Source organism: Spea bombifrons, chromosome 10, assembly GCF_027358695.1.
Source record: "Spea bombifrons isolate aSpeBom1 chromosome 10, aSpeBom1.2.pri, whole genome shotgun sequence".
Classification (NCBI taxonomy): Eukaryota; Metazoa; Chordata; class Amphibia; order Anura; family Pelobatidae; genus Spea; species Spea bombifrons.
In genome coordinates this window covers 35,586,827-35,604,333 of record NC_071096.1, presented here as the reverse complement: position 1 = coordinate 35,604,333, position 17,507 = coordinate 35,586,827, and the positions used below count along the sequence as shown (strand labels likewise).

General features: G+C 43.5%; 1 protein-coding gene across 4 annotated transcripts in view; it reads left to right on the top strand.

Annotated features, from left to right (window-relative positions):
- Positions 1 to 17,507, top strand: part of GSE1 (Gse1 coiled-coil protein) — a 150,958-nt gene that overhangs the window by 112,070 nt on the left and 21,381 nt on the right. Inside the window, exon 1 of one of the 4 annotated variants that reach the window (XM_053448283.1) lies at positions 15,858 to 15,934. The exons of the other annotated variants lie outside the window; for them this stretch is intronic. Coding sequence (XP_053304258.1) covers positions 15,928 to 15,934 — 7 coding nt within the window. The 5' untranslated portion in view covers positions 15,858 to 15,927. Of the gene's footprint in view, positions 1 to 15,857; positions 15,935 to 17,507 lie in introns of those variants that run through there. 4 annotated transcript variants of the gene reach the window in all.

Below are 17,507 nucleotides of genomic sequence, written 5' to 3'. Positions count from 1 at the left end.
GGAAAAGGGTATCTCGCTTTGTAAAAGGACGGAACCCAGATTTTGCCACCTGCAAGCTCTTCTGGCAGTTAAAGTGTTAATGCTTTGGAACACTCCAAGCACGGCCCTTTATCGTTAATCTCGTAGTGTTAAGCAGTAAACCAAATTTCCATTTGAAATACCAGTATAGGAACCGAACTGCTGTGGGCTAACTGGGGTCTTAACAAACACAGTCTGCCAAATTCAGAGCAAACATTTTGGGAGACGTGCGCAACACATATACGACGTCCATGAGACAAATGCATCCCACATACAAGTCAGAAATCAAATGTACCGTCATGTGATATTTCATACTGGAATGCGTCAGTGTGTGGATGCTTTTAGTATTTGCATCGTGAGTGCCAATGGGATAAACTGAGTAGATGACCTATTGACGGACTCATTGCAACTGGTAGCATTTGACCTGTGCAGTAGCGACAGATACCATTACAGACAGGTCATCACCCTGCTCTGCCCCCTTTTACCATAATTTACTGAATGATGTTTGTACGGGCTGATGATTACCATGCTACCCTACAAAGATGCTGGCAAAGCTCAGGTAATGATCTAATGTGGGCAGCAAGCAGCTTCAGTGTAAGGTTCATACAGTCTTCAGACTTCAAAAGCCAATTAGTGAATAACCCTGTGACTGGTGCTCGGGTGTCATACATTTGGGGGTACATATTCAGGCCCTCCTAAGCCCTCCTTCCACAGTTTTAGAGCGTGTCTGCTATTCCTGTGATCAGAATACCATGTTTTGTGATAGAGACAACTGTGCAGCTGCCCAACTCCCCTTCCTTGGCTCCGGGTAGAAAGGACATTAGACATAAATGCTTTCTGGAGACTCGAGACTTAGGTCCAGTCTCAACCTGGCTATAAAAATAGTGGATTCTTTACTATGTCCTTGGGCCGTTAATATTATGTAAAATAGATGAGCAGAAATTACTGCATAGTAGGAAATGGGCGCTGTAGTTCAAACCTTTTTACTACAAAATAAGAGAAATGCATGAAATAATAAATTACCATCAAGGAAAAACTCCAGAAAATGGCATTCTCAAGCTGAGTATTGATAAGAGAGATGGTTGTACCATAAAATATAAAATAGTAGCACATAGGAGGAGAGAGGTTAAGCCCCCCAGAGAGAGCTGTGAAGTGGCTGGCGCCTGTGGCTTGATTTAAAGCAGGAGATAATGTTAGCACAGTCTGCAGCCTGGATTCCTGCACATGGAGGCGGCCAGACACAGCACCTACAGGCAGCTTTTCCCAGATCATGCCTGTGGATCCTGTTTAAAGTGGGTGGCAAGCAGTGCTGGGATGAAAGGGAACCCCCTCTGTGGTGGGAGTAAAACCCACAAACCCTTGGGAGAAGTGTGAGAGCGGTACATCCCTTTATTGGGGGGAGCAGATTGCTGTAGGAGGGATAAGTGAAGACTAGGGACTGGCAACCTCTCACATTCTGCTGCTGTGGACAGCTGCGCCACACAGTAATGCTCAGCCAGTTGAGGATGATGGGGGTTGTAGTTCACAGGAGCTTAAATATAACACTCAGTAGGCAGTTTATGATATGGAAGCTTGTGGGTACCATTGTACATGACTGGGGTGAAATGTCCAAGGTTTCTAAAACACATATGACTTTGTCATCACTTTAGCTACGCAAATGGTCACCAAAAGGGATAACTACCAGATACTGCAGATACTCTTCAGAATAAACATTGCAACCACTAACGTATCCAGTATACGTCTGGTAGTTGAGGAGTATCTATAAGTAGGTTCTGTGGGGTTAATGTACGGCATTGATGAATTTAAAAGTCTCATAATGTATTAAGTGTATTTGGTAAACACTTATAGGTAAAAGCTTTACATTGCATCACACATTGTAGTACAGTGGAGCATATCTGATTCTTTAGGCTTTGCCGTTTGGAATGCAATAAGTTTTATTTATTACAGCAGCTGGGTTGGCCGTGGAAAGGAACCTTTGGGCATGGTGGTCTTCCCTGTGAAAGTTTGTCCATTTGGCACCGATTAGTGTTAATCCTGGGCCATCAGACTTACGCACAAATGGGATCCAGTGGACCCCAACAGTGTTTGCTGTCAGGGGCCCACATTCTGCACCAGTGCTAACTCTGACTTTTGCAGACCGTAAAAATTCAATTAATTCCAGAAGGCAGATTAAATATAAGTGAATTTTCATAATTTGCAGTAATGTCTGAAGATTACTTGAGGCAAAGTAGAGAAATTACACACATATGACAGTGTTTTGGCACCGATAGGCAGGATTGCTAGCTGAATATAATTAATCTCATTAATTCCCAGCACCAGGGAGCGAATGATGAGGAGTACAGTGGGTGGCTCGCCTGTAACTTTACTCCACCCTTTGTGCTTGGAAACAACCAGCCTTGCTGTCTAGTGATACTGCATATCATTTACCTTCCGATAAACTGTGATCATTAAAGCCTGGCTTTTACTGATGCTGCAGCAGTCGCACTTGACGCTCCTATAGTCTGTTCATTTCATATACAGAATGGTGGGTATGGTTTGTGTAGCATGACTTCCAAATACCTCATGTGCGATACACTGCTGGCGTGGAGAGCCCATGGGAATACTCAACAGTGTGATCTATTAGGGTTGCTTTTGGTCCGGTTGTTGTGTCCATCAACTGACGGTAAAGTAGATCCTGAATGGTGCCAGACCATCGGTGGGACAGGGCCCAGATGGAAATCAGCACTTGAAAGGCTTACTTAAGCAAAGGTTTGTCAGACCTATTATCACTGCAGACAGGCTGATGGTAAGTGAGTACGGCCAATGGTCCAAGTGATGACTGTGTGTCCTCAGGAAGGACATCTACTTAGTATTTACTAGGCTTGTCACTTTGCTTCCTCGTGACAATTATCAATCGACTAATGCAATGTTCTTCAGAGAACACAGTTGATGAGGTCTGGTCCGCAGCCCCACCAACAGAACTGTTCATAGGATAACTTTTAACCCCATTCACCTCAAGCCTGCCAATCTTGCCAGTTTCTTCCCTCTGCTACAGCATGCAGGGTTTCCCAGTGGGCAGCGTGGCAAAAAGCTGGCTGACAAAGCCCGGCATATGGTTGGCAGAATGAGAAACTGGCTGCCATCACACAGCGAACAGCTGTGACTTGTGTAGCTCATGCCAAGTGTGAGATGCACCATGATCCCTCACGCGCTCTCATTAACCCCACCTGCAGAACACAGGGTGTCAGTCAAACGTCAGCATTTATTTTGAGAAGCGAGCCACGGGATGCGTGGTGTGAGAGCTCTGCCAAGTGCTGAATCCTGTAATGCTGAAAACAGTTCTCAGCGAGAGGGTTTTATTTAGGCTTTTGGTACAAATCCAGCATTAGATACATTCCCAGTGTGACGCCTTATTAAATGGTAGACAGGACCAAGAACTTACTTAGTCATACTGGGAACAAGTGAAACACAAAAAAAAAGTGGCCAAGGAGGAAACCACTGAGCGGTCAACCTCTTTGTCAGACTATTCCTAGGTTCCTGTAGATGTGAGGAAGAGATCTCCTTGGTAATGTGTTGTCCAAAAAACCTGTCCATAAGGATCCTAAGACTTCAGATAAAAGTTTCTGATTTATTGCACTCACCACCACACCAGAACCCCTGCCGTCTCATGTGTCTATCTAGCTGTGCTCCATTTCTCAAAATATATACATGTCTTTGCTCTTCTGGCTTGCAAAAGGGTCAACGTTTTAAGGGCATTGGATGTGTGGCTTTCTGTCTCGGAGAGAAGGTTAGGTAACCAGTGAAGAGGTTTGCTGACACCTGTCAGAGTTCTCGGGTCTTAGAGGCTGTGCTTGCTTGCTGACAGAGCCCTGAGGGTACATGGGCAGCAGCGGGAGCATGTAACATAATGTGTTCTATAGTCAGCCATCTACCTGCCATGTTTGGTAGACAGCATGTAGCCTGAGGCAGGCTTGTGTTTTCTGATTTCCAGAGAAAGACTCAGAAGAACATATCCTCTCTAGCACTCAACTGATTGTTCTTTGCATATTTCATAAAGCAGTATGTGACGGTCTAGATAATTCATATACAGGACATATGCAAAAGTAGCGAAAAAAAGGGAATGGTCCACATACTGTGTCCAAAAGTGCTTTTGAGAGGTGGGGATTAAATGAGAAAATGGGATCAGGTCATTCTCCTACAAAAGAACATGATAAAGCCTGTATCGCTACAGCATGATAGGTGCTCCTTGTGGACGCAGTATTACCACTATCTTTGGTTCACATCCATAAAATCAGACCCATCTATTTTTCCCGCAACTACAGTACTTAAGATCCAGAAACAATTGTCTGGTCATTAAAAGACATGGCGTGGCCATTCCCATTCTCCAAGCCCCTTCCTTTTAACACTTTGCAGACATGCTCATAAAGGCAGTAATCAGCTGAGATGTGGAGTGAAACAATTTCTCCTTTTGTATATATGATGCCGGTTTTTTATACAGATGGTGCTGGTATTAGGAAATGTCCTATTTGTTAATTTCTTATCTCAAGGTAAAGCCTCTTTTGCCAGCTTCAGTCTTGCCATCTGCCCATGCACAGCAAGAACTGCAGTCAAGCCGATCAAAATACAAGCGTGTGTGGGCACAATACCGGGGCGGGCAGAAAACCGGTGCAGACATTTGCCAGCCGGGTGTTCCTTGGCTTCCTGTTGGTGGAAACTGCATGACCTCTGTGGTATTTTGACAAATTTATACAAATAGGATGTAGCACTTACGCTGTGCAACCATATAATCTGTGTATATTCATTTTATAAGCAGAGAAGGAAAAAGTATGTATGAGTCTGGGAAATGAAAGACATAGTGAGCGATTACCCCGATTTTAGAATAGCTTGTTTTAAATGTGGGTTAGTATCAGACTAAATGCTATGACTGTGGAGTAAGCAGTATTCATTCTTCGTACCTTTTAAAAAGTCAAACCCATGCAGTTTAACTCTTTTTTTGTAAACGTAAATAGTTGTATAGGAACTGGTCATTGTTAACAAATGGTAAGTATACCGTCTTAATTTTTATTCACCCTTGTAGATAGGGTAAGAGTAGGCCATATTGACGTAAAATTGGGGAAATTGCATTTTCTTTCCTTACAGTGCCCGAATTCCCCAGCATTAGATTGTAAGCTGTGTGCAACAGCTGGATTTGTTTTAGTGGCACTTGCCAGACATGGCCTTCTTGTCTTAACAGGGGCTACATCCATTTTGTAGCCATTAAGCAGCAAAGTGACGTGTGGTAAATACAGGCTCATGAGGACATTTCTCCAAAACCACACACTTAGTTTAGATGGCCTAATAAAACTTTCCTAAACAAGCTCCAAAGAATGACAGTTGTCGGATTTTATGTTGATTGATAAAACATTCACTTCCGCGTTAACATGAGGTAATGGGGAATTTTGGGAATGCAGGTAAAGATCCTGTAGGTGTACAACGAGCATCTCAGGAATGTGTACGGTAAACACCCTGCTCCGCTTCTCCTCTGGGTATTAATGAGCGCTGGCTTCTAATTACAAAACTGTGACCATGGGACATACAGCAATGCCAGACAATGGGGCTTCTGGTCTTTACAAAATCAGATCGCTGCCATAATCTTCTTAAACATAAAACACATATCAGGTTAATTACTTTTTTTAACAAAGACCTGCCGGAGCTTCTGCGGGGACCTTACCCGTGGTCAACAAACTGCTGTGATCACAATTAAGATAATCTCTACCAGGAAAAAAAAAAACATGGCATGTGATCCCAAACCTGCCTCCGGTGAGAGGTGGCAGTAAAGCACACCATATTCTAATTTTACAAAATCTGAACATTTCCCAGAATCCCTGGCATTTTGAGTATGTTAAATGGAACTCTATGGATGTACCTAAATTCTGAAACCTTGTTAATGTGCATTTCCTTGCTACAGAATGCTTCTGTATGGTATTGTGCTTATAACGATTGCCTGCTATGGCTTCTTTCTATCCTTTAATCCCTAGTGATTTATTAGGCAGTTGTGAGTCTCCGGCTCCCCTCCGTGTTGGGAGGATAGATGCGTTCCATTTGTCTTTGTTGTGGAGTTTTCCCTTATGAAGGATATTAAACTCCTCCTCACTCAGGAAGATAAATGTCACATCACAGCCCAGCCATCACACACAATCACTCACTATTAATCAGTGTGGAAGCGGCGCATGGCACCTCCAGATGGGCACACAACACCGCTTTATTACAGCGCCAACCTTTTGGCACATGGTGCTGTACAAAGGCTGCTAGGCGAAGTGTGCTCAACATTGATACATTGTCATTTTTAATCGATTTGCCAGAAGAGATGCAGGCCATGAACTGGAATATCTAGAAGTAACCCCTCTGTCTACAACGTTACAGAATCTGGCCACGCAGCAGCAAGCGTAATGACATCATTCATCTAAGTCTAAGGATGTACAGCTGACGAGCTGGCAGATTTAGCGAGATCATCCTGGCTTTTGTGTAAAATACTGTCTTTTTCCTCCATCCACCTTAGATTCACATAATGTAGTGGCCCTATTGGCGTGTGCATTTCAGTGCAGCGGTGTCTCGTCTCTACTATGGTCTGTGGTTTTGTGCATGAACACCCATATTTACAAGAGGCACTGGGATCCGAGGGGTAGTTTACTTTTCCAGTCTTGAGAATACTAAACTTATTCTTATCTGTATGAAGTTGGCTCTGTGACTATCCTGTTGCTCTCTGCACAAACACTTGGCCTTCTTATCTTTGGTAACTCTAGGCTTATCTGGACTGTGTAGGTCAGGCTGCTACACGCACCTTGATTAATTGTCTTTTAAAGGACTCAGAGAACCTGCACCAGCACCTCTCCCTACCCAGCAGATTAAAGCCGCTGTTTGTCCAGTCGCCATGGAACGGTTTTTATCTGTGATTTCTTTTTGTGTGCCGGGAGGGCTGCTGATAAGCACAGGATACATAGGTGGTTGGTCCTAGCACCCAGCTCTCCACTGGCAGCAATATGCAAGGGATAGTCAGTCTGGTTGAAGGGCCACACTGTGACCTTGCAGTTGAACTTACTGTATATTCAGCAGGAGGATTGTCTGACAGGGGCTAGTCGCACTCATGTATGCACCAGAGGCATTACTTAGCACTGAGCGGAAAGGCTTGCTGAAGCCTAATCTTTATTACCCGTTATGAAATCATGGTTGATCTCTTTAATGTTAAGTTGGTTTGCATGATGATTGATATTCACGAACTCCAGTGACTCCGATCCCGGGGCAGATAGAAAGGTTGCAACCTCTCCCTGCTGGCCCTTATCTTGCTCTCAATGTGTTACAGCTTTTTTGTTCTGTAATCTACCAGCAACCTCTGTCTTCCAGCACATAAAACCACAAGAATGTAACTCAGGAGAATGATTGTGCTGAATTTTTGGGGTGAAAAATGGACCATTCCCAAATACAGTAGGAGGGAATATGTGTTACATACAAAGAGAGACTGAATCACATAAGAGAGGAACCTCACCAAAGCATGGGTTTAACTGGGCCTGAGGGTGCAGTGGTCCCCCACCTCCATAGGTGAAGACGGGAGGTCATACTGTTGTGCCGTACATATACAAAGTGCTAGGTTTTTGTCAGCTGTATTGATTGTAAGGATTATTTCCTGAAGCACGTTTTGAGAGTGTCTGTACACACTGGAAGGAAGTGTCCTTTCATTTAGATTCCCTCCGTAAACCACGCCTGTACAGATGTAGGGCCAGAGATTAATGCACACCTTCAGAATAGTCCAGGATTAGATGAGTCTATATTTTCTATCATTGCAGGCTGTGATCACGTATTCTGTTTAATGGATTGCTCACTGGCAGGCAGGGAGTTAAGCCATCACATTCTTATCGAAGACATGCCAGATCTCCCTCCCATACACAGTGCACACAAACACACACACGCCAGGCTGATTAGCCACACAAAGAGCCCTGTGTGTGACCTTTCACTGTGTGATCATGGAAGACATCACTATGATGATCGCCTGGAGCTGTGAGCCCTGTACGACCTCAAAGTCAGTTTAATAAACTTCTGCGCTGGCTGCTGATCTCCAGACGCCCGTGAATTCTGGGATCACCGCTTAAAAGATTTTCGGCCCATTCATGTACCTTTCTTTGTATGCTTCTCCTCCTTCCGTTTATTGTCATTACCCTTTCCTCTGCCTGGTCTGAATTTCTAACCTCTGCTGTCCTTTGCTGCTGCCTGCTCCGTGCCAACTCCATACCCGTGCCAAGACGTAATCTCCAATTTTCCTCACTCAGATCCAGCTAATTTGCATAATCCACATAATCACCCCAGTTTTAATTGCCCACCACTCTGCAGAAAGATCATGTGGTTAAGTGGTAAATCATAATTAGGTAAATAATTGGTTTGGCCACAGCAAGCTGCTTTGTTATACATTCCATCTGCTGGCGATCCCCCTCGTCCCTCCTCTCATCTTCTTTTCTTGGAACCTTGTGCTCTGAAACCCAAAGTGAAATCCTACCCTAAATGGTTTAATATAATTTACATTTATAAAATGCATAGTGTCTCCTGCCACCAGCCTTATGTGGCACAGCAAACTTATTCTACTTATTAATAGAAGGGCTGGAAATCTGTGTTTACATCCAAAATAACATTAGTATTAACTGAAAACAAGTATTATATGATATATTGAGAACCTGGAAATATCACCCACGTCTCATTTTACATAAAAGTTACAGAACAAAGATGTATCCATATCTTACACCAACACTAATTGTCTCTGAAAATTGCACACAAACAGACAAAAACGGCATTCTGTTTGAAAGTAATAAAAGTGCCATTTATTTGTAATTATACTTTCTGCTTAAGATGAACGTTGATGGAACTGCATTGTCTGTCATCCCTCCTTCCAGCTAAACCCTGGACCATCCTGCAGGGTATGTTTCCATAATGTGTGGATATTTGCTATCTTATATTGGGAACTAAAGTGTGGCCCCTGAATGTCAGCATTGTTCTCACATACCTGTCCTAACAAAGCCTTCCATCTGTTCAAATAACACAAAAGGATTTTTTTTTAAAAAAAGTAAACAGAGAACACATGGTGAGGGGTATTAGGAAAGGCACAAAGATCAGGGGTAGCCAATCTGCAGACCTCTGTGACTAAACTACAACTCGTATGAGGCAGCAAAGGGCACCCTACCATATACAGAAATGTCTGGACATAGGCTGCACCAGGCAAGGGGTTATCATTAACCTTTAAGGTGCCTGTGCAGCTCCCATCGCATGTCATTCATTTGTTGTATCTTGGTCACTTAACATGGCTCAGGGACCATATGATTAACCCCTGCTTATCGCTCAGTAGTACACAGTATGGATTTGCCAGGTAAGACTCTTAGAGGGGATTAAGAGCATTTTATAAACACTCTTTAGCTCCTGGCAATTTAATCCTGTTATAATAAAGCCTGGTCAGTCGTATGGTCAGCTTTACAGTCACATTATCTGATAGTAACTTAGGATCACGGGTTAGTTAGGTAAGCGATACAAGACCCGCTTATTGTTTCACTGTGTCCCCTGACTGCATTTCTTCACCTTACAGCTTCCGTAAGTTTTGATTTTTAGAGTGAGCCTCAGCATTGATATTTGGGCAGTTTAGCTGCATGGCTACCAATTTCCACAGGCTTAAATAAGTATTCCATGCACCCCAGACATTGACCCCATCATGCAACCCCTGCATACCCTTTTAATGTTCTGGGCATGTTGGTGGGGTTCATGCTCCTTTAGAGGAGGCTTGGCTTCCCTCTGGCAGGCATCATTCAGTTTGCATCAGACCTGCAGGATGGCACTGATACATCATTCATCCAGACATTATTAGACAATCAAGCCCTCGATTTCAGGGAGGAGGGGTAGTTGTGTTATACCCTGCAGGTAACACACACAACCCGATGTATCAGGCAGCCTACAGTAAGCTGATGGCGGTGGCTCCCCCGGCTGATGAGCTCCAAATGAGCTCTTATTATTTAGCTTGTTGTCATTTGCCAGATCAATGATCCATGGCCAAGTGATCGATGAGAGGTACAATGGAAATTGAATGGGCTAATGGGGCACTCGCTGCCTCTGTAATGCTTATGATTAAAAAATGCCAAGCCTTTTTGGCCATGCATTTGGACAGGCACAAGGAATCAGCACCTTCTCTCCACCTCTGCTGATTTCAAGTCCATTCAGTTTATCCTGCATGTCTATTCCCTCCCCCTCGTCCATCTGCTCGTACCTCTTCACCCATACACAAATTTCTCTTTCCCTTTGCTTAATGCCATCACACTGACAGCGCTATACAGTACAATCACCCAGGCTGATTAAACCTGGAAACTGGTTATTGCCTTGCATTACAACCGCACAGGAATCCTATAACCTGCTTGTGCTTCCTGTCACGTCTGTTCTGTTACTGTAATCTGTGCCTAAGTGCAGTCTTCTATCATATATGGACTGCAAAGTGATTCTGGGTAATATTAATATGAATATATAGTGGTTAGAAAGCAGTTCTGTTTATGGCCACACTATCTATAAAGCAAAGTATGCGTGAACTAGAACATATTGCAGCTCACACACTGACTCCATCTGTTCATGTCCAGTGCAGATAGCGATCTCCGGTTAGATGATAAAATATTGTATTCATTGATCGATTGAAGTCGTCACCGGTTTGAGTCTGTGAAGGAGTTAAGTAGGCTTTAAGTCAGGTCCTGGTAGCTAATTTCTTTTTCGCCTGTGTCACAGCTGGGTTCAGGCTTTTGCCAGGAGATATCTGCCATGTGGTGGCCCTTGTACAAACTGAACAGCTTGTCAGGTATAATGCCAATGATCATTCCCTTTACCCAGCAGGTTTGATGGGTATATCAGAGTATGGGTCCATGAACGCATCCAACCTAATAGCCTGTTTTGTGTGAAATTTTCAACTAGCCACTCAACTTTCAGGAAAAAGGGAAGCAGACATTTGCCACCACCAAAGCCTGCACGCTAAAATTCACTCATGATCCTAATATGTAGTTCTATATGAAAACACTAAATGTTCATATTAAAACCTAAATAAGTGGCTTCCTAAGTGGCTTTTCATGAGCTTCATGGTGGGGACATCGGAGACCTCTTGTGTTCTAGATGTGTGGTTAGTGGCGGAGTTCAGGTACCTGGCAGCCCAGCTTCAGTGATCTTTTTTTTTCAGGGTTTTACCCCGCAAGGAATGTGTTCAGGTACACTAACCCAAATGCTCATAGGATGAAAAAAACCTATAGTTCTGAATCTGTGTCACGTCAAGCCAACACACATGATCCCTGTACTGGATTTGCTCTGGTTCTGTTCCCTGGTGTTAAAGCCAACAGCAGAGCTGCCCCTTAGGGTAATCGTGGCTTGCTTCTCAGTCCACCTGGTGTTGTCTGAGGCTTTCCACAACCCACAGACAATGCCAGATCCGTGTTTACTTAGAACAGTATATCCCACGCCCATTATATAAATAAAAGCAGACGCACCGCAGGACTTCTCTGTGGTGCTGTAAAAAGCACCCTGCCAGCTGACTGTACCCATCCCCCATTTAGAATAAACCTACTCTGTGTCAAGTTAACAGTGCCGCTGCAAAACATACCTGATATCATTTGCAGAGTGGTGAATGGCTGCAGAGCTGTATGGCCCTGAGCTGAAATATGCAAGCAGCGTGGCCCTTCATTGTAATCCGCAAAGCATTATATTCTCACAGGTTAATTAAGGTACAAACTCACTTGGTAAATGCCGAGCTATAAGCTGTTTTCACTGTTGGACGTGGTGTGTGTTCCGTGAATGTGGCTTGTGTTTGTACATAAAACACAGGGAAGAACCGCCTGTTGTGAAGCCAGGCTTGTTATCCCAATACAGCCATGGCTGGTTCGCGTTGATGCCCACTGCTTACCTCTGCTGTTTGAGCCAACATTGCACACATCAATGTGTGTGTTATGGTGTGCGTGCAAGCTGTATGAAATTCAGACAGACCATTTTTCCAAGCCCTGTGTCATATGCATTATTAAGACCTATTCAGCCATGGAAAGGTTAACTTGTTTCACATTGATCACGCTGAGGAGTCACTGGTTAGCACACCTCAATGTGATAACCTCCAAATATTTCATTGCCAGTTATCAAGGACGGCAACACCAAAGCAAACAGAAGGGAAAGACACTGCCAGCTGTGCCACCCCCTGCCTTTCTCGGCCCTCGGTTTGTGGCCCACTAATCACAGCCATAAAAACACTGTATTCCTGTCTCCACTAATTTCTACTCAGCGGTTTTTTACACACCTAAAAAAACTAGGGAGCAGGTGTAAGCAACAATGAGCTTTTGTGCTCCATACTTGTAAGCTTAGAGTTTGACCACTAAAAGTTACAATGAACAGAAAGGACCAAGGGGACCATTGGCATGTGAATGCCCCTAACACTAGACAGAACTGTGGAAGCTTATCTACAACTTGTGATTTTATTTATAATATCCCGGTAACGGAGATGAATGAGCATGAGTGAGCCTCTGATCCACAGCATACCTAATGCTGCCGAGTAGCACTGGCAGGGGGACATCTGCCTCCATCAGGCAATGGTCACTCTTCACTGCAGCATTTAGAAGTGTCCACGCGGTTAAAGAGTAACTGAGTCTTGCTTTACTTCTGAGTATGGTCTTCCGTTGCATGTCTAAATTGGGGATTGACTGAAGAGGAATGGCTTCTTGTCTTGTATCTGTCTGGGGTATTTGTCACTGCTTCACACTATGCATTTCTCACCAGCATAATATCTTTAAAGAAGATATCTGTACATTTCGCAAACCTCTTTTACAAATGTGACGGACAGTGTACAATGAACATTTACAATTTAGGTGTTGAAAGCATCTTATAGTCGATTTATGGTCTAGTTTTCTGGAGCAGTTTTTGCTCTCTTTTTTTGCAATCGCCATTTTACTTCTGCCAAGACTCTGTGTTTCTGTGCAAAAGGGTTAAAGAAGAAAGTTTGGCAAACTCCTTCAAAATTCATCCTGAACTTTGTGAGTCTTTGGGGTAGATCTAAGGGTTGCATCACTTGTCCACCAGCAGTATAAATGCAGAATGGCTTTGCTTCTCCCATCTGAGATGTGCAATAGATCCTGGCCCTGCCACGGCATGGTGTGGAGTCGCCCTAGCCATTGTCATTCATATCCATCTTGTCATATATATTATAGGAGCATAATTTACCAATACTTCCATCATTCCAAAATACTGTAAAAAAAAAAATCCCAGAATGATTGACGTAGTAAAATCTTACGTAGGAACAGAGGCCTGTGCTCGATTTCATGACTTGAACGTGTAAATGGATTATTTTAAAGGTAACTACTGTGTTTTTCTTTGTTTGTCACATTACATAATGGACAAAAAAATAGCATGCATTCAAAATCATAATATAACTCAAAACCAGGCTTTACCTTTTCCCCCCGTTTGGTGAGCTGAGGTATAACTCTTATTGCTTAAACAGTCCAGTGGATGATCATTCAGGCCCCTGCAGAACGGGCCAATGCCACAAACAAAGTGAAAATGAGACACAGATGTTTTGTGATCGGATTGCAAAGAAAATAAACTCCTTTTCCCACATCTGTGAGTATGTATAAGAGACACACGTCTGTGAGCAATGTAATAGATGTAATGTGTACATAACACGGGCACTACATGTTCAGCCCAGCAATATTATATTTTACATGTAATATACCTGTAATGTCCCCAAGCAGCACACTGGTGAGTATAGGTGGCAGCAGGGTTAAGGGTCATGGTGTGAGATTCAATCTTCTGAACGGTGTCCCTCTCTGCCCTGGCACTGACAGTTTCCCCTCGTATTTTCAGTCAAAAAAAACACACGTGTGTGGTGAAGATTTATCCATTTGTCATTTTTTTCTGCGTTCTCGAAAAGTGTACTTAATGTGCAAAAATACATTTTGAGAATTCCTGTTGGGTTCCATCTGAAGCTGAATGGGTAGTAGTTTTACAGGCCAGAATGGCTTATATTTTGCTGCCTTCTAGTGGACATTTCATATATTGACACTTATGAGTTTGTGCATTATTTTGCACCGCCCCAGTTGCCACTTTTATTGGTCCTTTTCACCTTGCTGTAAATTACCAGCTATAAAATTCCAGTTCTGTTGGTTGCAAAGGAAATTATTAATAGTTTGAGTGAGACGTGCCAAAGCCTCAGAGTGATGAGAACCATAGGTGTTAGTTTGGGGAGCTTGTGTGCACCTAACATATAACAGGATTAATAGATATGCCCTTACGGCCACCCTGGCACCATACCTGCCATCGTGCACAGGATTATGCCCTACGCCAGTAAACTACTATTGCTAAAAATAGAAATCTGCCCCTTCTCCACTTACCTCTGCTGACTGCACCCCATATTGACAGACAGGCGTAAATAGGCAATGATCATGGGATAGTGTAGCTAACAAAGGGTTAACACAGGGGAATTATTCTGCAAAGAAATGCAGGCTTGGGGTCTGGCAGAGGAGTGGGTAACCCTATGCACCCCAGGCGGCTGCCTTCCAGCACTGCATCCTCCCTGGGGGGCTTTATCCCAGGCACCATATTGCTAAGTCCTTTTTAGTAAAGAAAAGCTTTCTTCTTAAACAAAGGCTGGGAATTGTAGCGGAAAGAACCCAGAAGCAAGAAGGGGAGGGAAGAAAGCCCAGCTCTTCATAATTAACCCTTTGTTCCGATGCATCATCATTCAACTACATGGAATTCAAGGCAGGCTTTACTGCAAATGTTACAAAAGGGACTTTACTGTTTGATAGTAAACATGTATATTTTTTTACTATACAAGTCTGTAGCAGTATCATACTTGCTGGTTAATATGTGTGGTTGGAATTGGAGACAATTTAAGATGCGTATTTAATAAATATTTCAAGATGATGATGAATCATACGCTGTTTAGTTTCTGACAGATCACAAACATTGGTTATAAAAATGACAAGTACTTAATTGAGAGTATTAGTTGTTGCTTCCATGGTACCAATCAGCTCCATTTTGCACATTTCAGTCGCAGGCAGACATCTCTAATCTGATCTCTAATCTGACAAAAATTCACAGGCTAATTCTATTCTGTTAATCTTAATTTACAGTGACCCTCTTGCCCCCTCTAATCATCCCCTGTGATCAGTGTACTCCCCCTGGTGGACAGTAGAGGCAAACCAACATACAGTAAGCTGTACATAGTCAAGCTGTTGTGATGACTTATGATAGGAGTGCAAGCCTAAGATTGAGGTTAATAACAGAATCAGATTCTTGATGCAGGTTAGAGGTTTTATTTGATCCATTCTGGAACTTGTTGTTTGTATCCAAAATTCATGTCTAGATTACCAGCTCCGTAATAACATTCATTGTGCTGTTTGGGAAGTCAAGTGGCATCCTAAGATGTTCTGCAGTAGCGGAGTTAGGCAGCTATGGTGGCCTACGTCCTTAAGTTCAGAAATGCAATTGTCCTTTCCATGTCACCTCCCCCCCTCTTATCCAAGCCAGAAGGCTGCTCTGATCCTTCCTGTTTACATACCCCAGGAGGTTTGTTTTCTGTTCATGGCACAAAGAGTTAAAGAGAGACCTCTTTGAAGCCTGCTGACTGCTGAGGGAGTCTGTGTGTTAGCAGCTGAAATCCGATCTCTTTTGTCAGTCTGTTGTGGCCACAGGTTTGGCTGAAGGGGAACTTGCAGGAGAGGAGAGGTTGTGGTTAGGAGTATGGGTGTGTGCAAAGCAGCAGGTGTTTATGGGCTTTCTGTGTGAAGGCTCCACCTCTGTACTGGGTCATCTGCGCTGGGAGCTCGTAGCCAGATAGTCATTAGACACTTGAGCATATGGCTGGGGGACTGTATGGCTGCCTGCTACGTGATGTAATGCTGAGAAGGGTTTTCTTCTGATATGAAAGGTGGGTCAACCGTTCTGCAGTTCAAGGCTGAGGTTTCTTTAACGCAGGTCCTGATGGTATCCTGACCTCTGTAGCGCTTTAATTCACAGAGTGCCAGTAGATTCTAATCCCACAAGGGGCACTCTCATATAGTGGTTTTTGCCTTAAGTCATTCCGGGTGGCTTCTAGATTGCCTTTGGCTTTGTTATAGAAGTAATGTGGGTGGAATGATATGTGTAATGATTGGCTGAATGTGTTTATTGGTGAGAGGGAACAGTGTTGGCCTTTCCCCTGTGATTGGAGATCCAGATGATATGCTCCATGTATGAGATGTATATACATGTTGCTCCTTTCTACTGCTAAGAGGAGTTTTAACGTGTGTGGATATTTATCTTATGTGTGCCTAACTATCTGAGTGGGTTGAGCTGTGTAGCGGTGTATCCAATTATGTGTTTTCTTACAATAGACAAAGGCCAAGAACTGTTGCCTACAGCACAGGCTAAGGCATTAACGATCGGTTTATTTAGGGACTCGAGTATAGAAAGCTGTTGTGATAGCGAACTATACATACCATTCGGTCAGTTAAAATCCCTATCTGGTTTTGGGGTATGGTTTGGCATCTGTGCCAAGCCCATAATTAAGTCTGGGCCTGAGAAGCATGTGCTGTCCATCTCACTGGTTCCCGTGTAAGACCTGCCTGGCTGTGATTGGCTGTCTGAGGATTTCACAACAAATAGCTCAAGAATATCACACATAAATAAAGTAAGGTTTGGATCTGGAAACGTGCATTTCCAATGCCACTTAAATTTAAAAAAAAACATATTTCCAGTCTAGGTTCTAGTTGGAAGGCCATTGCATGAAACACTCTGCAAAGCTGACTAATAATTGTGTTATCAGTAATAGTCATACATCTCTGTGTAAGGCACTAAAGTGTAACATACACTAGTCAGAAAAGGGCCCAGATATTACTCCTTTTGAGGTGCAAAAATTCACAATAAATCAATGAATTGTTTCTGGTGTTTAATGTGACTGCTCATGTGAGCCTCCAGATGCCACAGTAAGAAGAAGAAGAATATAATGAGGTGAGAGGTTTCGAAAGGGAGTGAATTTGCCAACAATGGCTGGGCCGGTTGGGTCACCAGAAGTGTGGCTGATTTATGACCCTTTAGGATAACAGAAGGTTGGAGATACAGGGGACATCTGGAGTGGGTGCTGTGCATTTCAGTATTGTGGTATAAACACATTACCGCTGACAGCTTGCATATTGTGGGGTTCCCACACAGCAATTTTCCTAAGTTTGGTGACAGAAAACTATGCTTTTGATGGTTCTAATAGGTTGCTAATGTATTGCGATTTTGCCACCTCCAGCAGTCAGAGGGCTCTGTGGGACACTGTAGACCACTGATAACCTGAAATGTTAAGTCTTTTGCTTCCCTCTGACCTGCCTGCAGGGCACACCCCAGATGCCAGAGACCCACTGTGTTTTCCCTGCTTATCCCATTGTAGAGGAGTTAATTGGAATGCATGTGACGGGACTCTGAAGAGATGAGTCACCCCCCCCTTCCTTATCCAGAGATAAACAGGAGTCCCCCAC